The sequence below is a fragment of the Phycodurus eques genome, chromosome 23 (genome assembly GCF_024500275.1).
Source record: "Phycodurus eques isolate BA_2022a chromosome 23, UOR_Pequ_1.1, whole genome shotgun sequence".
NCBI lineage: Eukaryota > Metazoa > Chordata > Actinopteri > Syngnathiformes > Syngnathidae > Phycodurus > Phycodurus eques.
The window spans coordinates 5,995,801-6,017,579 of record NC_084547.1 but is presented as its reverse complement, the minus strand read 5'-3'; the positions used below and the strand labels follow the sequence as shown (position 1 = coordinate 6,017,579).

General features: G+C 49.2%; 1 protein-coding gene across 8 annotated transcripts; it reads left to right on the top strand.

The window, feature by feature from the left end:
- The first annotated feature begins 23 nt into the window (after positions 1-23).
- dennd4c (DENN/MADD domain containing 4C) lies at positions 24-21,774 on the top strand. Of its 8 annotated transcripts, XM_061668796.1 has the most exons (35): positions 24-333; positions 6,365-6,677; positions 6,821-7,073; positions 7,340-7,409; positions 7,536-7,705; positions 8,182-8,423; positions 8,504-8,570; positions 8,656-8,714; positions 9,179-9,323; positions 9,505-9,680; positions 9,757-9,857; positions 9,977-10,201; positions 10,730-10,875; positions 11,048-11,086; positions 11,252-11,382; positions 12,171-12,303; positions 12,395-12,601; positions 13,209-13,337; positions 13,408-13,549; positions 13,683-13,808; positions 13,918-14,037; positions 14,512-14,646; positions 14,726-15,765; positions 15,918-16,113; positions 16,782-16,879; positions 16,962-17,137; positions 17,212-17,367; positions 17,504-17,696; positions 17,777-17,887; positions 18,306-18,443; positions 18,514-18,631; positions 18,920-19,076; positions 19,144-19,208; positions 19,307-19,456; positions 21,689-21,774. In XM_061668796.1, the coding sequence occupies exons 2-34, from the start codon at positions 6,379-6,381 to the stop codon at positions 19,441-19,443; spliced, it is 5,700 nt and encodes a 1,899-aa protein (XP_061524780.1). In that variant the 5' UTR covers positions 24-333; positions 6,365-6,378; the 3' UTR covers positions 19,444-19,456; positions 21,689-21,774. The 8 variants fall into 8 exon arrangements, with proteins under 8 accessions (XP_061524780.1, XP_061524782.1, XP_061524779.1 ...); XM_061668798.1 differs by lacking the exon at positions 21,689-21,774 and having other exon boundaries at positions 14,515-14,646; positions 19,307-21,579; XM_061668795.1 differs by lacking the exon at positions 21,689-21,774 and having other exon boundaries at positions 19,307-21,579.
- Positions 21,775-21,779: the final 5 nt, after the last annotated feature.

The following is a 21,779-nucleotide window of genomic DNA, read 5'->3' as shown; positions in this document are numbered from 1 at the left end:
AATCCCGCAGCGGAAAAAGCAAGCTCACCAGGCTAGCTGGACGAAGCTCGTGTGCGTCTCGTCGTCGACCCTCTGGGCGGTTCCGTCCCGGCTGAGAGCTTCGAGCGAAGAAGAAAGCGAAGCGACAAAACTACCAGCGCAGGCAAACATGGCGCCGGCGTGCCCGAGCGAGAGCCGCGGCTGAAAAGTGTCAGCAACTTAAGTCGGCCAGCGGCGAACTTTCACTCGGGTTCGACCCGACGTCGAGTTGAACGCGCGCCCGTCCGAAGTACGAAACTGAACGGCGACTCGCTTACATGTCAACGTTGCCCGTCGCGGCGGTGTAAACAGTCGGTAAGTACCCACGGATTCCCGTCGAGCGTCCGCTTGCGAGATACTTTGGCGATTCCGAAGTTTAGGCGAGACGACTTGAGCTTCTTCGGTTCCGTCCGCCGTTCGACGCTTCGGTAGGAAAGCGGAGACGGCCACGTAGGCACAAGTGGACATTTGTGTTCTTGTCTCACAAATGCTACACACTTCCTACAATTACGTTGACCTAGGGGCGTTTCTCGCCAGGGGCCACAGGCGAGAAGGACTATGCAGGCCCCCCACCACAAAAAACAAAAAAAAAGGGGGGGGGGGGCAAAAAACAACAACTGGGCTATGGATAAGCACAGCAATGTTTTGTTCAATAATTGTCATTTAAAATGAATAAATAATGACTTTACTATCAAATACGAGCGCAAACTTCACAAACTTTGTATGAATAACTTAAAAAAAAAAATACAACAAAATTGTAAACCTGAAACATGCAAAACATAAATGCTATTAGCATTTATGCATTTGGGAGATTTTCCAATCCCGCCGTGTGTCATTGCACCGTCGACACTGCAGGGGTGTCCAACTCATTTTTGTCGCGGGCCACATCGCAGTTACGGTTCCACTCGGAGGGCCGTTCTGACTGCAACCCCGTAGGACGGCCTCATATTATTACATATATACACAAATTCATGGATAATTCTGAAATCAGAAGCCGGTAAAAACTGTTTGTTCAACTATAGTAAGAATCAATTTTATTTTAAAAGGGGGGTTGCTAACCAAAAAAATGCTTGCAATATCAAGATTTTTAAAAGTGAAGCGGATTTGCAATTTTGGTATTTTAGCAAGAAACACAAAGTCAATGCACACTCTCGCTGGCCACATAAAATGACGTGGCGGGCCGGATCTGGCCCGCGGGCCACCAGTTTGACACCTGTGGTCTACAGGTTTCCAGATTGAGTCGGCGGTTTGAGGACGTAAGAGGACATTTCACCGTGACGTAACGCGTAAAAAAAACGGAGCTTACTCCTATGGCAGCGTGATTAAACAAAGCCTTACACGTCATTTGGCCACGGCACAGCAACTGAGAAAACGGCTCAAATGGCATGAATGATGAGTTTAGCCTTCTTCTCTACCGCCATACTTTGAATGTGTGACGAGTGAGTCGAAAAGAAGGCGGTATGACATGTAAATTGCTTGGAAGGGGGACAGGGCAGCTCGGTTCCTGCCCAGAACAAAGAGGTCAGAGCATATTACTCCAATTCTAAAGTCTTTACACTGGTTTCCATTCATTTTAGATTTTAAAGTTCTGCTCCTGGTCTATAAATCACTAAATGGTTTAGGTCCCGAACACCTGAATGAAATGCTAATGGGATATCAACCCAGTAGGGCTCTGAGATCGACAGACTCGGTCGGGTCAAATAGTGGAGCACAGAGTCCAAAGCAAACATGGTGAAGCAGCATTTAGCTGTTGTGCTGCACACGAATGGAAGAAGTTGCCAACAGAAGTGACGTCAGCCCCAAGTGTGCATGTTTTGAAGTTTAGGTTCAAAACTCTTCTTTCTTCCAATGCTTTCTCGAGCATTGCCACTTTTAAATGAAATGTCTTGCACTGGACGCTGTTTTAATTGTATTTTTTTTCTCTCTGTTTTAAATGTTTCTAAGCTGTTTTTTCTTAGTTTTCAAATGCTTTTAATCATGTAAAGCACATGACACATTACCTTGTGTATGAAATGCTCTATATCAATACATTTGCTTTGCTTAGTTGTCACCTGGAATCCGATCGTTTACTGCCACCGATGTATTTACAGTACTCGGCAAGTACTTTTTGTCAACTGGTAGGCATAGAAGAGAGTCTGTGAAATTCAGGTTTGTAAACCAATGTAGTGATGAACAAATCTCTCTCGATGGCGGCATTGAATCGCTTTGCATTTGAGATAAGCACAGTTTTTGAGTAGAAGATAAAGATTTGAGGTAATCTCGGCTTGTCACGTTAGTTATATGACAACACGTTGCGATTCGGACAAGTGTGGGCCCCTCACACTGGAACAGCGTATGTACGGTATATGGATTGTATAAACAGAATGTGTGTCGTGGTCGTAAGTAGAAAGTGTGTGTTGCGATTGTGAGAAAAGATGAGGCAGTCCATGGAGTGAATGGCAGACGCCATGTCTAGACGTCACCCGCGTTCAACTTGCGCCACACGCTGAATCAGCGCGGCTCAGTTTTCGTTATCGTTTCAGTTGGGGTCAGCGGCAGTCGGTGACTTTTTTCCACCGCGAGTCAGGAGCCCCGGGGGAATTCCCGACAAGTCGCCGTCGGTGCCGTTGTTTTGTCATCGATACGGGCCGACGACAGCCGTCTCTCGTGGCGACCTTTAGCTTGGCGCCCGAGGCGATTGCCTGATTTGCTTCTCCCGTTGCGGCGTCTCTACTTTGACCTAGTTCTGTGGTCGGATGCAACAGTCGGAAATATAACACCTCCGCTCCCCCCCTCCCTTCTGGTCGGCCCACCCTTGTGACGCCTGATTGCATTGTGGCTTCGCAGGTGTTTGCGCTTTGTTCTGCTTCACATTCAAAGTGCTCCAGAAGTGCTCCACATCGCAGCGCTCGCCCGCAAACTTGTTTTCATTGCAGGCCACTCAACGAGCTGCGCTTGCCAGCAGGCGTCCACCAAAAGTCACGCTTCGCTACGTACGTCAGTTTTAAGGTCACGATTGGGTTCACATTGGTTCTCGGAAGGCCGAAACAGACAAAAAAAAAAATGAACCTTGCATTGCACAAATGAATAAAAATAACTCTTTACGTTACATGTGGTTCTGAAGAATGTCAAGGTGGAAGCTGCCCTTCCCCCATGAAGTAACAAAATTTCGTGGCATTGATGACTCATTGGAGGATTGAGCTCTTCTACTGAGCAAGGAGCAGCCAATAGCGATTTCTCAACAAGTTCATCACACAGCTGAATGAACGGGGGCGTCACGAGAAAACCTGTGCCTGTGGCTAGAAAGCAAAGCGTTGAGCCCGAATGGTAGCACCAATCAGCAGAAAAAACGTTTCCATCTGTTTGCTCAAAATGCAGATGAAAGTCCAGCGATTCCGAGAAAGTTTTATGAATTGGCACATCTTAAGCAGGACCGACCTACCCCCCCCCCCCGTGCTGTGCTCGGGTTGCTCTTTGCGTATAAAAGGCAAAGCGTACACCAGAGCAGAGTTCAATCTCGCTTCTGTAAAAACGGCCGACAATCTGGCCCGCTTGTCTTCGCACACCTGTGCTCCATTTTGACACACCTGAGCCCAGTCAACATCAGCGGCGGCTGCAGTGAACGAATGCTTCCTGTGGGCAGCATAATATCATTGACAGTGATATATGATAACATCATGAATCATACAATATGTAAAGTGTATGATACTGTTGACAGACGTGTGCATAATAATTGCGTTGTACATTGAAACATTGTCCTCAATGAATGAAAATATGTCCTAATCAAAGTCATCTTTTAACAGTGGTTGCAAATTGTGAGATAAATGGTGATATAACATGGGGGAAAAAAATGTTTATTCTACAACAGAACATGAACATTTGAGAACAGATTCTCATTTGCTCAGCAAATGGAAAAGATTGACCAAAAGTAGCGCAGGCTTTGGGAACAAAGAGGTTCATAAACTGCTGGAACGGAGAGCGCGGGTGGTGGTATGCGTGGTGAGCAATGAGTGTTGTTGTTTGAGTGTTTTACTATACAGTATTGCCTTGATTTGACACTTTTTGCAGTGTAGAGAGCTTTTCAAAAAGTCTTATTATTATGTCGTCGGTCTTGAAGCTTTTCACCCGCGGCCGTCGCGCAGTAACGAGCGGTGGCCGTTTTGCCGCCTGCGCTTGACAGAGGGCTAGCGGAGGGACTGGTAAGGGTGACGCGGCGGGGGCGCCGGTGGCCGACGTCACGCTCGGCTGCTGCAAGCGGACGCGCTGGCTGCTTGGCTCTTTTGTGCGAAAGAGATGAGGTCATAGCGGACCCCCGCCCCCCACGGCCCTCGGGTTTGGCTCCCTGGACCTGCTGTTTATACGTTTTCTTTCCTCTGGGCCGCAACCGTCGCTTCCTTCACGAGCGAGTTCGGGCCAGTACCAGAACGTCGAAGGCTTAGCTTGCAGCGGTGATTCTGAATGCCGCTGAACTGTCGCACAATGCTTCGGCTTGCGCGACTATTTTGTCGTGAGTGTTCGACCGTCGGCGACTCGTTTCGTCGGGATTTGAAATTTGAACGCCGTTGCAACATCGCAAATGTAACGGCCAATCAAAAATGCCTTGTTGTGTCACATCTTCCACAACAAAGCGGGTACCGGGCGAGATCCAGTCGGCCGCCGCCAAGCCGTACCAATCTAGTATACAGCGGAACTGTAGTGATCCAATATTATATCATAAATAATCCATCAAATATTCAGGACAGTTCTGGAAATGGATTCCTTCAGACGTTTTCAGTATGAGCAATAACGTGCCGCGGTGCGGGGTGACCCTTTTTTCCCATTCTGCTGTGTTAGTTTTCCGCTCTTAAGGCTTTATTCAAATCAGCAAAGCGGACGAAAGAACGGGATGGTTTCTCCTCGGCGGCTCGAGGTCGAGGCAGCCCGGCGTCGTTGGGGCTCGCTCGCCACAGCCGAGTCGATGCCCGTCAATCGGGGGCTCCTCGCAAAGACGCTGGCAGAGCGGGTGACATGAGGTTAGCGAGTTAGCGAGCGGCCATATCCTATGTTTTATATAGATTTAGTTGTTTGAAACGCATTTAAACACACTTAATCCAACACACTTTTGAAATGATTCCTTACTGCCTGTTTCCCCGCACAATTCAAGTGGGGAAACTGAAAATGTAAATCTAAACCAATCAAGGATTGGATATTTAAAGGCCAAAATGATCAAGCAAAGCATCTGATTTAGTCGACCGAAAGTGCATCCATTTTCTGTGAGGCTTATCCCGTTGGGGGTCGCAGGTGAGCCGGAGCCTTTCCCCGCTGTCTGTGGGCGAAGGGCACACTGCCTGCTGGGATGCTCGCCAGTCAATATCAGGAAACACTCAAATAGCTTCATGCTAACCGGCTAACAGACGTTAGCATAGATGTTATGGTGGTTGTAAACCTTCGAGCGAGTGGCTTTTGCGGAATTCTCTTTAACGAGAGCTTTTTCCTGACATTGTTGTAAGGTGGGAATAAGGAATGTGGCGTATCGCAGGCACGTTTCCAACGAATCCGAAGCGGGCAGCCAGACTTCAAACAAGCCGTTGACATGGACGGGCACGGTGCCAACTTTTGAGACTTGAATGAATAAATAACACCGAGAAGCGACACCTCAAGAATGAAGCGCCGTTGCGTTTGTGCGTGCTCGCTCAAACGAAGCATTAATGAAGTGGGTCATGACTTCCGGGGGTATTGAAATAGTTACTTCCTCACGCCGCTGACTCACTGCTGGAATCATTGAACTCGGTCCTTGGCGCCAACATCTTCAAATGTATTGCGTCAAGTCGAGTTTCTGAATGTAATGACACAAAAGCGCCGCACTGTTGCCCAGGCCGTGCGCAGAGCCCGATCTCGTAGATTTCCACATTCTCAACTTTTCCGCTGTGCCGCCGCTCATCAGCCGAGGCGTCTCGTGGATTTACGCCCTCGGCTGCTTTTGCCAGCGTTCCTCGGGCTCGGCGGATCTCCCGTGACTTTCCTGACGTGCGTAGAACAGCGCGGTGATCCACGTGCGCTCGTTTTGTTGCGCTGCAGCGGCCTCAAGTCTTCTTTATCGCCTCTTGGTCGAATGTGTCGTCCGGCCTGCTTTCCCGTGCGGGCTTGGCTTCTTTGCTTTGCGTCATTTTTGAACGTTTTCAGAAAACGCATTCAACAAACAAGAAGAGTCCAGTTGCCTCGTTCATCACCATGATTTGCATGACTGATTGTCTACACAGACGTAACGAAATAAACCCCCAGAATTTCTAGCCAGTATATTGGTATTTTGTATTGCTATTGTGACATATGTTAAAAAGGACTTTGGCAATTCTTCTGTTAGGCTAACGAACCGCGTTTTACCTCGCAGGCGCACGTCCAGCCATGATCAAGGACAAGGGTCACCGCGTAACCGACTACTTTGTGGTGGCCGGCCTGACGGACCTGTCGGCGGCGCCGGAGCGCGACCTTTCCGAAGCCAAGTCGAGCGGGCCCGAGGCCCCCATCACCGACCTGGCCGTCATCAACCGGTCCGCGGGCGAGGCGGTGCCCGAGGGCTTCACCTGCATCGACAGCACCCACGGCGGCCAGCCGGCCAACCTGAACCACGGCAGCCTAAAGAGCCCCGAGCTCTTCCTGTGCTACAAACGGAGTCGAGGAAAGCCGCCGCTCATTGACGTCGGGTACGTGTTTGCCGTCCAAATCAAAACTGGGAGTTAGCGGGAAGAAAGTACAGACGCTGCACTCCGGTAAAAGTAGACGTACCGATTTAACGGATTCCGGGTTTTTGCCGATCTCGGTCATGACCTGTTTTCCGTCACGTCAGCGTTCTGTACGAGGGCAAGGAGCGTCTTATCCAGGGCTGCGAGGTCATCCAGGCCACGCCGTACGGCCGCTGCGCCAACATCAACAACAGCTCGGCCGCCTCGCAGCGCATCTTCGTCACCTTCCGCCGCGCTCCGCCCGTCCAGCCCCAGAACTCTCTGGCGGTGACCGACATCTGCGTCATCGTTACTAGCAAGGGCGAGACGCCGCCGCATACCTTCTGCAAGGTGGACAAGAACCTCAACTGTGGCATGGTGGGTCACTGCTTTTCAACGTCTTTGTGTTTAACTCATTCACTGCCAGCCCTCCCAGTTAACATGGATATTTGACTTCTAAAGCCGTCAATGGCAGTGAATGTGTTAATGGCTTACCGCAGTCTAATGGAGCAATTTTGATGTCCATGGAAAAGAATTGCATCACTAATGATGAAGAACAAGTGATGTCGAACATAGCCACGAGCAAGCTAAACGGTTCCTGCGGGAAATATTATTAAGAACTTGTCTTTGTTTTTATCCTCCAGTGGGGCTCAAGCGTGTTTGTGTGTTACAAGAAGTCAGTATCTGCATCCAACTCCATCACTTACAAAGCCGGTGAGTGAAAATTACACACCCATTCACATATTCTGTCAAACATTCTGAATTGGTCTATGAGCCTCCAGGAATGTTTGTCTCCGTTTGCCTTCACATTAGCATAATGTGCTTTGTCTTGGCCTCCAGGTCTCCTATTTCGCTACCCGGGGGAGGACTACGAGTCTTTCCCCTTGTCCGAGTCTGTTCCTCTCTTCTGCTTGCCCATGGGTGCCAAGATCGAATGTTGGGCGCCGAACACCCTCTCTCCCCTCCCCGTCTTCTCCACGTTCGTGTTGACCAGCAGCTCGGGTGAAAAGGTGAGAGGCCGGATTTTTTTTTTTTTTTGTTGTTCACAAAAGATATTACATTTTTGTCAACATTTTTCTGAAGAAATGGCACTTTGCTAAAGTATAAAGTAGTCTGTGCCCAGCTTGTATACAGTGGAAATGGACCTCAAAGTAACTCAACAAACAGCCATGTCTAAACCGCTTGCAACAAAAGTGAGTACACCCCCCAAGTGAAAATGTCCAAATCGGGCCTATTTTGCTATTTTTTTTCCCTCCGTGTTAGCTGTCAGGTTTTTTTGAAATTTGGTGTTTGAGCTCTCACACGCTCTCGTGCCGGTCAGGAAGGTCCATACAGCAGCTCGTGGCAAAGAACTGTAGGAGGATGTGAAGGGGCAACACGGTGGCCAATATATTTCCCAAAATCTCAGGGGTGTTGTCATTTTTGCCAGGTACTCCAAATTCCCCGAGGGTGTCCGTACCTTGATGAGTCTTTGCATTGCGCCCAGGTTTACGGTTCGGCCATCCAGTTCTACGAGCCGTACCCGGTGGAGCTGCTGAGTGAGAAGCAGAAGATCCACCTGGGCCTGCTCACCACCGTGGAAAAGAAGATGATCCCCAACCGTCCCTTGAACACAAACAAATGCATCTGCCTCCTCTCCCGCTGGCCCTTCTTCGAATCCTTCCGCAAATTCCTGATGTTCCTCTACAAGCTGTCCGTCTCAGGCCCGCACCCGCTGCCCATTGAAAAGTGAAACATTTCGATTTTTGATGTGTATCAAACTGGCTTAGAGGTTGGACACCGTCACAGTTTCCCCTTTGTCTCCACAGGCACATTTCCCACTTCATGCACAACGTGTCCTTTCCGTCACCGCAGAGGCCTCGAATCCTCGTCCAAGTGAGCTGTTCTTCATCCTCTGGCTGATCCACCTTTCCCAGCAGTGTACCTGCTTTTGACTGCTCGCTCTGTTTTTGTCTTTCAGCTCTCTGCACATGACACCTTGATCCTCTCCCAGCCTGTTTCTACACCTTTACCCCTCAGGTAACTTTGGAACGTTTATGGAGAACAAATAAACACTTTCATTTCCCTAAGTACATTCAAACGCTTGCTGAAAACAAGTCGGGGTTCCAGGCTACTCTGACACAGTAATTCCCCACACATTCCCGATTCACTTCACAAATTCACCGGTTGGGGTATTTTTTTTCTTTGGAGGTTTTTGTGCTCTTTTCGAAATGCCCAAAGATCCCGTGTTGAAGTGACAACTCGACTCAGAGACAAGCTTTATATGTTGGAAAGGAGCCACGTTTTTTCTTGACCAATCAAATGATTTGTATGCCATTTCATTTGAAGGTAAATGTTATTAGGTGACTTTGAAATGACATTGAATTCTACTGCATTGTTCTGCGCTAAAAGCCGATGTCAACCAAGCGAGTGTCTCGAGTGGTAAATGAGCGGTTGTAAGGGTTGACCTCACCGGTCGCCTCCGGGCGCTTCCTCCCCACCAGCGGCGCCGACTACGGCACCCTCCTGATGAATCTGGGCTCGGAGAACTGCGCCACGTTGCTCCACTTTGTCCTGCTGGAGAGCAAGATCCTGCTGCACTCGCTCAGGCCAGCGGTGCTCACCGGAGTGGCAGAGGCTGTGGTGGCGGTGAGTAAAGCAGCGTCGCCCGCTTCGGCTCACGGGGCCGAACGCAGGGAACCGACGAATTGCCCCCATACCCATTTAGTTTATTTTTGGATGTTGTGCATTTGTTTTTTCTCTGTGTTGTATTATTTGTGGGGGAAAAAACAAAAAAGATCAATGAAAAGGAGCACTGTTTTGTGTTCAGATGATCTTCCCCTTCCAGTGGCAGTGTCCCTACATCCCCCTGTGCCCGCTCTCCCTCGCGGGGGTCCTCAACGCCCCGTGTCCTTTTATCGTGGGGGTCGACTCGCGCTACTTCGACCTCTACGACCCTCCGCCAGACGTTGTCTGCGTAGACCTGGACACCAACAAGATCTACTTGTGCGTCGGTGGCGACTTGCTCGAGTGGCTTTCTCCCACGAGCGCACGCTGTAAAGCTCTTCCCTGTGACGTACAGGTCTGACGAGAAGAAGCACAATAACTGGAAGAACCTCCCGAAGAAGCCCTGCAAGAGCTTGGTCAACTCCTTGAGCAATTTGCACCAGCAGCTGGCCACAGGTACAAAGAATAGTTGGAAACATTCTGGATTCCTACAAATGTACTGTTTTACAGTTGAGTTGGGTTTTGGTCGAAGTAAAGACAAAACGGAACAAAATTCAATCGTTCGCCCATCTCAGTTTCAGTCCGTCAAAGTGCGTCGACGGACTCTGCGGTGGACATGACGCCTATTGAGGCCGACTTCACTTGGCACAAGAAGAGGACCGGCCTGGAGATGGAGATCCAGGAGGCCTTCCTGCGCTTCATGGCCTCCATTCTGAAAGGCTACCGCTACTACCTGAAACCCATCACCCAGGCACCCTCCGAGAAGGCCACGGCTGCCGACTCCCTGTACGATCTGCAAGGTAACTCGCTTCCCGACAAGCAGTGGTAATACGCCATAGATGGGCTAACAGTGGCATCTGCATTGTGCTATTAGCGACTGGTATTTCAACTCAAAACGGTGGAGCAACACGTGTAGACAGATAATATGACAATACCTGCAGGCATATTTTCTTTATCCTTTGCAACAACAAAAAAGACAGATATTACTTCAGCTTACTGAGGAGTTCTCACCTTCTCCTACAGTCTCCATCTATGTCCGTATTGTACTGCCCCATTATATTAACATTCATTTGTATTTGGTTTTATATATTATTCCTAAAAAACACATTACAAAGAGTGCCCTGCGATTGGCTGGCAACCAGTTCGGGGTGTACCTCGCCTCCTGCCCGATGATAGCTGGGATAGGCTCCAGCACGACCGCGACCCGCGTGAGGAGAAGCGGCTCAGAAGATGGATGGATGGATGGATGGATGAACGTTACAAAGATGTTTGTTGTTTGTCTTACTAGCTGAGCAGAAAATAATCCCGGTTTTTATTCGTCCCTGCAGGTTTCCTCAAAAGCAGAGACCGCGCTCACCAGAAGTTCTACTCGCAGCTGACCAAGACCCAAATATTCATCCGCTTCATCGAGGAATGCACTTTTGTCAGCGACAAGGACACCGGCTTGGCCTTTTTCGACGACTGTGTCGAGAAGGTGACTGTGAGACCGTCATCAGTTTGTTTCTTCTTCTTTTTCCCCTTTTTTTCTGACTTGACCTTCCACACACAAGCTTCATTTGAACTGCAAAATGGACATGACTGCAGTCTGCTGGGCGAGTTTTCTCTGATCCATTCTGTTGCTTTTGCTCTCGTTCTACCTCTTGCAGCTCTTTCCCTCGTATAAAATCACCGACAAGGGCGGCAAGGTAATTGCCTATACTGGAATCAAATCGCTTTTTGCGTTAACATTTCTGCTTCGCTTGTCCTCATCGCCAACCACAACGAATGCCTTTTGTAGTTTTTTTTTTTTTTAAGCTGGAGCAACATCCACGGTGTTGCCGCTCACTCTCTCCTTTGGATCCTTTCTGCAGGTCGAAGGGGAATCGTCGGAGGACACCAGACTGTTGGAGTTGGACGAGTCGCAAAAGAGCGAGCACACCGTCTTCGTGATGCCTCCCGAGCCGCCGGTTGAGGACGGGCACGAGCCGCACCCCAGATACACGTGAGCCGTCCTCTTGAATTGCGCTCATTGAATCGCCCGGAGGCCTCGTTGGCTGCTTATGTTTCGAGAATATCTGTAGCTTCCTAATTAAAGGAATATTTGGCTTGACGCTCGTCATTCCCTCATCATCCGCAACTTGTCAGCAAAACGAAAACACCAGAGGCTCCTCTTGGTTTTGTTTAAAGTGTACTTAATGAAATGAGACAAACTTTATTCCAGGATAAAGAAAATAAAGAATGAGGTGAATCAAGTTGAAAAAAAAGAAGAGAGCGAAAAAGAGGTCAAAAAACTTTGTGCTTGCCTGACCGCATTGCTCGCAGGTTACTACAGCACACAGATTCTTCCGCCTTTAAGACACTTAAATAGTTAAAACCACAACAGCAAATGTGTTGAACCGAACTATTTTCCCTCCCGATTGTCTCCGTGTGACTTTCAAAGCCGAGGCGACGAGTGCACGGCTCCCCTCGAGAAGAGGTGGACTTCCACGTCGCCGACACATCTCGGACACTTAGAGCGAGTTCATAGATTTGCTCTTGAGCCATTTTCAACACTTTATCTTGTTTAATAATTGTTAGAACATAAAAATAAACAACAGACCACGTGGGGACTGACCATTAGTATCGATTAGTGGAAAGAAAATGAAGTTGACCATATTTAGACAGTGACGATTTCTGTAAAAATAATGTGAATAGCTCCCTTTTCAGAATAACACGCAAATCACTATTGATCCAGATATGAATGAGCCTAAATTATATTTCGGCTCCTGCGCAATCTTTTTCCTTCTCCAGGTACAAAGGTTTCCCCCGACTGAAGATCGAGCTATTTGACCGCCCCAAGGAGTTACGGCCCGCCATCAGCAGCCGCGCAGCGGGCGCCAGTCTTGCCAGCAGCCCCGCGCTACTGGCAAAGCGGACCAAGCAGGTGTAGTCGACGTTCCCGCTACCGCTCCCGCTCCTCATCCTCTCCCGTCCGTCTTACTCAAAGCGCGCGTGTGTGCTCAAAACCCCGGCAGGAGATCAAACTGGCGTACAAATTGGCGAAGCGCTTCTACGCCGACCCTCAGCTGTGGGCCCGCTGTCTTTTCAGTCACTGCTACAGCTTGTGGTTCATCTGCCTGCCGGCCGCCGTACGCCTGGCCGAGTCCAAAAGCCGCGCCATGCAGCAGGCCTACAATGTCCTCTTGAAGATGAGGACCACCGAGGTGGAGGTGTTAGATGAGGTTTGTATCGGCTGAATGAGGCTTCTCAAACTGGGGCACGCGCGCCGTGGCTTCGGGGCACGTCAATTCGTTGCCGCTGACCTATTATGTGGGCTCATTTAAAAACGCACAACCCTGCGGAACGCTGCGCGCCGATACATCAAACTTACTAAACCTATTACTCATCCCTTCCTTAGCGTTGGGTCAGTTAAAAGCTCTGATAAGATTGGGACATATCAAATAAATATAAAAAGCCTGCATCAAGAGTGTTTCAAAAAATACATTTTTTATATATATATTTCTCAAAAAGTCAAAATCTGACTTTCTCCTCTTGCTAAATGTTGACTTTCAATTCCCAATGTAATACAATATTGTTGTCAACTTTTTATCCCAACAAAATGCATCTTTGTTCTTGGCAATATTTTTTTCTTGAAAAAAATAACGAAATTTTTTTTCCAAAAAAACAACAGAATTTATGCCCTTGCCATTTAGGGTTACATGTTTCATTTAATAGGGATTATGAGGAGGTCCTTGGAAAAATGTCTTGGGTCTCTGGAGCAAAAGGTTTGAGAACTCGTGGCCTAAATTTGAGGGCGAATGTCTTTCTTCGTACCCGTGTGGCTCTCAGGTGTGTTACAGAGTGGTTATGCAGCTCTGCGGCGTTTGGGGTCTTCCCGTTATGGCCGTTCGAGTGCTGGTTGAGATGAAGAAAGCCGGCGTTCATCCCAACGCTATCACATACGGATATTACAACAAGGTCGGCTCGCACAAGCACGCGGATACCGCGGAAAGATTCCGAAGGCTGAGCGTGCGCGCTTCCTCCGCAGGCAGCCTTGGAGAGCCCGTGGCCCAGCCAAAACCGCAGCGGCCTTTTTATGTGGACCAAGCTTCGCAACGTGCTGCGCGGGGTCGCCCAGTTCAAGCAGAACCAGTCTTCATCCGGAAAGAAACCCAAAGTGCTGAGCACGGGTGGGTTCACGACACCGTCAGGTATTTTGTGTCATCGTGGCGTGATAGTGGTGCTATTACGAGGTGGGTTCAATTGGGAGAGTCCCCCTGAAGGTCCGTCACGGTTTAGCGCTGTTACTCCGATTTCCATCAGGAGGCACGTCGTCGGACCGCTCGAGTCACTGCAGCGCGGATAGCTCGGGGGAAGTCGACGCGGAGGAACAACCGTTTGCTCGGAGTCGGCACGCGGGAGACGCCGAACGCGAGCACTGTCACGCAAGTAAAGCGCCCGTCCAAAAGCTGCCAATCACGCATCTGAGCCAGGGGCGGGAAGTACCAAAGGGCAAATCCTTCGTTACGTTACTAGTATGTTTTTCCGCCACCCGCAGGTAGCCAGTCCGATCAGGGCTACGGCTCCAAGGATGAGTTGCGTCAGGGGATGGCCGAAGCACCGCTCTCGGCTGACCTTCCCAATGATAAGAGAAGGAAAGCCAGAACGCGGCAGATCGGTACTTGGAAGAATTTATTTTTTAGTCGATATTAAGGAAAGCTTATATTATTACAAAGAATTATGATGGTAGTATAGCTAGAGTGACCGGGGAAATCCGTTTCTTCCTTGACAATTGCGCCATGTTGTTTGCGGTTCAGTGAAGTGAGATGCAGCGCCTCAAAATGTAGTTTGAGATAAGAACACCAGGGGCAGCGTTTTTCTGTTTCAGAGAGGGTGCATGCAGAGAGGGTTGGAAGGTTAATCGGCAGCTGTGCGGGTGTGAGTTGCCGACTGTAATTTGTCGGCGATCGTCCAGTTCAGCGTTGCGGCGGGCCGATATGAAATTCGCTATCTTCTCGTGGCGCACCTGACGATTTAGTGTGCTGCAGCGCATTTCTGGTGGAGAACCTTCCATTTCGATGAAATTTACAAAAGAGTAGTTTGTGTTGTGTTGCGTTCTGTCTGGCGCGTTGATGGATGTGTATTTTAAAAGCAGGCGGTGATGTTACTGAACCAGCGGAGCGCGCCGCGGCAGGGGAAGAGCCTCCCTGTTCCGTCGACCCGCCGTCATCTGTCCCCAGTATCGTGAAATTGTCCGCAGGGAGTTTTGACGCCGGCACTGATTCAGGTGAGGGGGAAGACGAGGCCTCGATGTTGAACGAAGAGATGACTGCAACAGCAATAAATGTTTGCCAAATGTTCCGCAGTTAAAGGGAAGCTGTTCCGAAGGCACAGCAAGGCGGATGACGTGTCTCTTCCTGACGACGACGCCTCAACGGAAGCGGATCGGAAGCAGCGGAAGAAGCCCTTTGCCGAGCGCAGCAGAAGTTTCAGTGCCGAAACGCGGGCCGGAATGCTCTCGGAGAAAGGCGGGGTCGACATGGCCGGCCAGCTCGGCGCCGACGCCCGGATCCTGACCGCGGCGCTTTCCGCCGGACAGACCGCAAACAGCACAGGCGGTGCATCCAGAGCTCTTTTTCAGGACCTGGAGGAAGAACCTGAAGACATTCAAAGTCCGATTCTGGGGAAACTACCAGCGGAGGAAGAGAAGGGACTTGAGAAAGACGGGGGCGGGGGAACGCAGGAGAGGAAACGGAGCGAAACAAATGAGGACGAGTCTGGAGTGCGCGCCGTAAACCTGGAAAGGGCGGACGTGGAGGCGGGTGCGGATCCTCTTTCCCTCCTGGCGTCAGAGAGCCCGGAGTCGGCCTCCGCAAACGGCCGGGAGGCCGCCCGCTCCGTGCCCACCGTGGTGTCCCGCAACCTGGCAGAGGAGATTGAAATGTACATGAGCCTGCGAAGCCCCCTGGGCGCCAAGTCCACCAGCATGGAGCTCAAGCAGACGCGGGGAGACTCCACCGACGGGCCGCGCTCCAAACCGTCTCTGGAACGCAGGTCCAGCCTCCCCGCGCCTCCGCCGCAAACTCCCACGGGCTCGCCGGCTGACACTCCCGAGCGCAGCCCCGCCGTCGTCACTCGCTCCAAGACGTTCAGCGCAAAGACCAAGCCGCCCGTCAGTAGGACGGCGAGTCCGGCCGTGAAATCGTCTTCGCTGTCGCCGCTCATCAAGTCTTCCCAGGGGGGCTCGCTGGGCTCCGTCATCAACTCCATTTCAGCCATCAAGATGGACAACTTGTTGTCTGGGCCTAAAATTGATGTGCTCAAATCCGGAATGAAGCAAGCAGCCAACGTAGCCAGCAAAATGTGGGTGGCGGTGGCCACGGCTTACTCGTACTCGGACGATGAGGTGAGTGTCTTGAACCAACATTTTTGGGTCCAGGGACCCCTTTACTGGGGGGACATTTTTCCAATGGGTCCCCGGGCCCAGTTTGAGAACCATCGCTTCAAGGGAATCTCCCAGTTCTTTCTTCCTCGATCTCATCTCTTCTTCTCCTGCAGGAAGAACAAGGTCAAAGCGGAGGAGGCTTCCCCGCCAGCCTGGACGAACACATGCTGAGCGGGCGCGACGGCGAGGACGGCGGCCCCGAGAGAGGCGCCGTCCCGGTCTCGGTGGCCAACGGTCTGAACCGGAGCTGCGCCAGCATCGGCAGCAGCAGCGGCAGCAGCGACACGGGCCGAGGGACGCAGCACGCACGTAGGCCAAATTTGAGCTGCGTTAAATGCGGAAATGTCATGAAACTTCCCAAGAGAAGCCATTTTTGTCAGATTTATTTTTGGCCTTGAAATATATATATATAATATATATATATATATGAAATATATCCAAAATAATATATCCGTTTTGAAATCGTACCTTTTGGCTCTACTGTGGCCACTTATTGGCCAATTGAAACCCATGAAAACGATATGTACAGTATATATTTTTCAATGTCTTGTTATTTGCTGGATTTAATCATACAATTTGGGTGAAGTTTTAGTTTTTCATGATTTCTTAGTTTTCAAAAGAGGCGTTTAATGGCTTACGCTGCTCCAGTGGGGCAAATGATGGGCAATTTTGATTTGGAGAATTGGAGATGGGCGCTGCTGTTAATGGAAAAAGAATTCTATTTTATTTTAAGGAGTGGCTGGCTGTAGAAAGAGTGCACTATTGGCGCTATCAGAAATAAATTATCAGTTACCGAAATGTTTTTCAACCTGCTCATTGTGCAAACGGACTGTAATTTGAAAGGTGAAAAACTAAAGATGAATGCATCATTTATACCAGTGACAAGAACTGATGTTAGTTTAAAGGCTTGATGCAGTAAAAGAAGCAAAGAAACTAAAAGGATAGTAAAGTCGAACAATGCCTGATATTTTTTGCAGACGCAACTCCCGGCCGAGCGGGCAGGGCTTTCGACTCCGAGCAAGGCTCATCGCATCACGCCTCCTCCTCCAGCATCTTCCAGAGCTACGCGCTGGAGGTGAAAAGCGGAAAGCGACCGCCCCGCGTCGTCCTCACGCGCTCCTTTCCGGACGTCCGTTTAATCACGGCCTCCCCCGCAGGTGCTGATGTCCAGCTGCTCCCAGTGTCGCTCTTGCGAAGCGCTGGTGTACGATGAAGAGATCATGGCGGGATGGACGGCCAACGACTCCAACCTAAACACAAATTGTCCGTTCTGTTGCGCAGCCTTTCTACCCCTGCTGCACGTTGAGTTTCATGACTTGCGCACACTGGCCGGGTACGAATGTGTGAAGTACATCCCAAATTTGAATGCTTTTTGCACTTCAAAGATCTGTTTGTTGTTGTGTTCAGGTTCTACCTGAATCCTAGCGCTTCTGGAGACAGTATTCACAGTTCCAGTGGTGGCCAACCAACAGCTCCCAGTGACATGAAGGCACAGGACCCCATCGATTTCCCTCTGGAGGAGCCGGGGGAGACTCTGGATCACAGCCCTGTAACACACAAAAGGTATAAAGTCATCCTTGCACATTTGCGCATCATTATTGGCCAATTCGCCTACAGTAGTAGTTTTGTTTTTTCACCTGTTCTCCGTTATCTCCCGAACAACTCGCGAACGTCAACTTTCTCCTATTTGCGTTTGCAGTCTGACTCCAGAGCCGGCGCAGTCCGACCCGCTGGGTCTCGTGGAGCGCCAGGCGTCGGCCAAGAGATGCGGCGGCACGTCGCTGACGCGCAGCAACAGTGTCGGCGGGCCGCTACAGGGCCTGGACTCGCCTCTGCGACCCGCTCACGGCGTCTCCACCGCCAGCCTCCCCGGCAGCCTGCACGAGGCGTCGGTCGGTACAAATGTCTCCGAAGCCGCTCGTAAACTCGGCCGTAGCGCCTGCCGCTAATCTGCGCTGTGACCGTCCGACAGGAAGGAATGGCGAGCGAGAAGCCAAACCCTAAGCCTGTGTCCGTGCCATACCTCAGTCCCTTGGTGCTGCGCAAGGAACTGGAGACGCTCCTGGAGAATGAGGGAGATCAGGTAAGACGGTGTTTCCAGCCAACATCACAAGATTCATTTGCTCCGTGACCACGCAACGCAAAACATTTGTATCTCAAATCATCCTTCCCCATTGAAATGAATGGACATGCCACTAATCTGGTCTGCCCTCCCCAACAAACATACATCTTTGTCGTGTGTTTTTAAACAAGGAAAATAGCACGCCACAATATTGTACTTTATAAAAACAGAGTAATAACCTAATTAAATAGGATCTAAACAATTACGCCGTTTATACATCCCGATGTAATGTTTCAGTTCAATTCATTGTGCTCCTCCTTTTGGTCTGCACGCAATGGCCACCGGGCGGCAGTATAATACAGACCCGAAGAAGAGTCATCACCCCTCACAAACCGGCGCCGCTCTGGGCAAAAGTGACCTCGCTGCCGTGTCTCAACAGGTGATTTACACCCACAAGTTCCTCAGTCAGCATCCCATCATCTTCTGGAACCTGGTGTGGTATTTCCGACGCTTGGACCTGCCCACTCACTTACCCGGTCTCATCCTGACCTCTGAACACTGCAACAACGGCGTGCAGGTCGGTCTCCTTGCACTTTCGTCTTTGGTTCTTCGGAGTGCAAGGCGTTCAAGTGTGTTTGTCTTTGTAGCTGCCCCTAACGTCACTGCCCCAGGACAGCAAGCAAGTATACATCCAGATCCTGTGGGACAACATCAACATTCACCAGGAGGCCGGAGATCCCCTTTACCTGCTTTGGAGGACCTTATGTGGGTGAAAGTGGAAAAAACGTCTCCACACTGCAAAAACTGGGCGAAAAGTCAAGGAAGGAGCAACAAATCACTAAATTCAAGCAAAAAATTGGACTCGACAATAAAACAATTAAACACCCAAGTCTTAAAACTAGTATTTCTCATTCAAAGATAGTGAAGTTACTCAAAACCAGTTCTCAAGTCTAAACGAGCATGCTTAGTGTTGATTTAATCTTGCATTGATATCCTGTATATATTTGTTATAGCAAGCAAGAGATGATATTTGTCTTTTGTGTTTTGTGTTAGTGGAAAAGAAGGAAACATTGGCGCCGACGGATCACCAGGAGATCCGCACGCTCCTCAACACGATCGTCCGCAACATCCAGACCAACGACGTCTACGGGCCCATCAACCTGCTGATCCGAGAGAGCAAACGGCGTCCGGAGGACTTCAAGCGGCAGAGGTGGCCGCTCTTCCGCCGTTTTCATTTTGGCGGCGTGTTTGTCTCACGTTTTGGATTCCTTTCGCAGGAGCATTTACCGAGAAATACTGTTTCTCTCGCTCGTGGCGTTGGGACGAGAGAACATCGACGTCGGTGAGCGAATGTAGCGTTTTTCTTTTGTTGTTTTGTCTCGATAGCGGCTTCTTCCTGCCGTTGTTCTAAATGGATCTCGTGGTTTGGTGGCTCCGCAGAGGCTTTCGACAGGGAGTACCAGCTGGCCTACGAAGAGCTTAGCGCCGAGCAGCTCAAGTCTCTGCACCCCGTGGACCGGCCGCCCGCCGCCAGCGTCCAGTGCTGCCTCAAATGTTTCGGCACCCCGTTCATCTAATCGCTTCGGACAAGTGGGTGTCCACGGAAAGCCGCTTGAGCGTTAATCCGTATCCTCGACAGCCGGCTTAATGTACTAGTACGCTCTTCATCCTCACCTGTCGGACAATTCAGCGCCCAATTAAAATGACTGTGCCTTACTCGTAATGTTCTTTTCGCTGCTGTGTGACATTTCTTCCCCCTTGTAACAACTACGGTACTAGTAAGGCAAAACTGTGCACTAGTTGACATCTGTGTGCTACTAGAACTACTAGTGAAGCGCTACATGTTAACAAGTAGAATTATATAACATCCCAAGTAGTCTGGGTAGCATGCAGTTGTCAACTAGTACACAGTTTTGCCTCGCTAGTAACGTTGTTGTCCTACTAGTATGCCAAAGTTGACATACCAGTGAAGACAAAGAGCGTACTAGTACACGGACCTTGAGCTGCATTGAGTTAAATGCTCAAATGGCTTTTTGTAAGGTTTTATGGAAAGCCGTTTGATATCCCGCTTAATGTCCATATACTAGTATTCAACGTGTCTTCACTCGTCAAACAATTCAGCCCACAAAGAAACGATTTGGGCTCACTAACACTGCTAACATTTTTTTCCACTATTGTATGATATTTCTGCACAGTAGTAGGACAACTTTGACATACAAGTAGCTTGAACGACATACATCCCAATTGTTTAACTAGTGAGGATGAAGAGTGTACTAGTACATTGACCTTAAGCTGGATATCAAGGATATGGAATAAATGCTCAAACGGCTTTCTCGAGATGTCAGTTAGTGACTTGGAAACGCCTCCAGGGTACTTTCATCTGCCGCTCAGGATGCAATACCGGGCGCTGCCTACGAGCGGCACTGTTTCCCTGCTGACAGATTATTCACTGATCAGAACAAGACCGATTTGTGTGTTGTGTGTTGGCTAGCTCTTCTTAGTGCACTTTCTAAGAAAAACAAAAAATAAAAAAGTAACTCAAGCTTATACGGAGCCCCAGCCATGACTTGGGGGGGAAAAAAATGAAATTGTGGCCACAATATACACTATAAAAGGTGTGCACAAAAGGCTAAATATGCACATCATAGCTATATTGGGGCAACAAATTAGTGTTTTGTGCTCACAAGCTAGCATTTTGTGGATACGTTATGCGTCTGTTGTTCTGCAAATTAGTATTTTGTGCTCACAAGCCAGCATTTTGTGCATACGACATGTCTCTGTTGTTCGACAAATGAGTGTTTTTGTGCTCACAAGCTAGCATTTTGTGCATACGTTATGTTTCTGTTCTGCAAATTACTGTTTTGTGCTCACAAGCCAGCATTTTGTGCATACGACATGTCTCTATTGTTCGACAAATTAGCATTTTATGCTCACAAGCTAGCATTTTGTGCGGAGGCTACATCTACTGTATTTCCCGGCTACAAATTAAGATTTTGTGCGCACGTTCTACGTATTTTTTCCCTCCCGTTTCACGTCGAGGGCTCCATAAGTTCACCTGTCATGTATGTATATACAGTATATCCTGTATATTTTAAATGGGGGCGCACGTCTGCCTGTCAAGTTTGTCTGATCCAAGTCGTATTCAATTTTCAAGGCCACGTTGGATGAATAAATCCGTGTCAAGCGGCAAAAGAGTGAGACTGGCTAATGAAAAGTCCCAAGCGCACACCGTGGGCACGTTGGGCCGGCCCACGATAAGTCACACCTGCTTCACTCCGGCGATTCCCAACCCATAGTTGACGTCTGGTCTTTTTCCCACTCTGTTGGTGGAAGCACTGATGAAGGGTGGCTTTTTAGTACTGCTGATTGATGAATTTGAAAACATTCCATGCCAAGTGCTGCAATGGAGAAGGAGCACGGACATAACAGAACACATTCCGTTTTCGAAACTCATCTCTAACGGGGATGAAGATGAGATGATCTTAATTCGTTTGTCTTAGGAAAAAAAATAATTTCTCTATTTATTTTTGTATGATTGACATTTGCAGTCATTATAGTCACTTTTTTTTATGACTAATACCCATTTTAATGTTTAATGAGCGATTTATACCTCTACTGATTTCTCAAACGTGATCTCTCACCGTCCTGTGGTAGGAAATTGAATGTCTACACAAAAGTATGCTGCAATAAACACGTATGTGACAGATTGAAAACAGATGTGTTTTTATTGTTAGCTATGAAATTTGATTCATTTGTTTATTTTGGATGCACCGCTTACAGTACAGTGTGTGGATGTTCCAATTTTTGTTTTTGTCCAATCAGATTTCAGCCTGTGTGTTGCCACATCTAATGTATCTGCCCATGGCCTCAAATTTCTATTGCGTCCTCACGCCTGATGATGCCAGCATTTTTC

What these genes read in the sequence shown, in the direction of transcription:
- dennd4c (XM_061668796.1), top strand. Translation starts at nt 6,379, where the DNA reads ATGATCAAGGACAAGGGTCACCGCGTAACCGACTACTTTGTGGTGGCC. An exon ending in GCACCAGCAGCTGGCCACAG is followed by an intron (nt 9,858 to 9,976) that starts GTACAAAGAATA and finishes CGCCCATCTCAG; the next exon opens with TTTCAGTCCGTCAAAGTGCG. An exon ending in ACTCGTACTCGGACGATGAG is followed by an intron (nt 15,766 to 15,917) that starts GTGAGTGTCTTG and finishes CTTCTCCTGCAG; the next exon opens with GAAGAACAAGGTCAAAGCGG.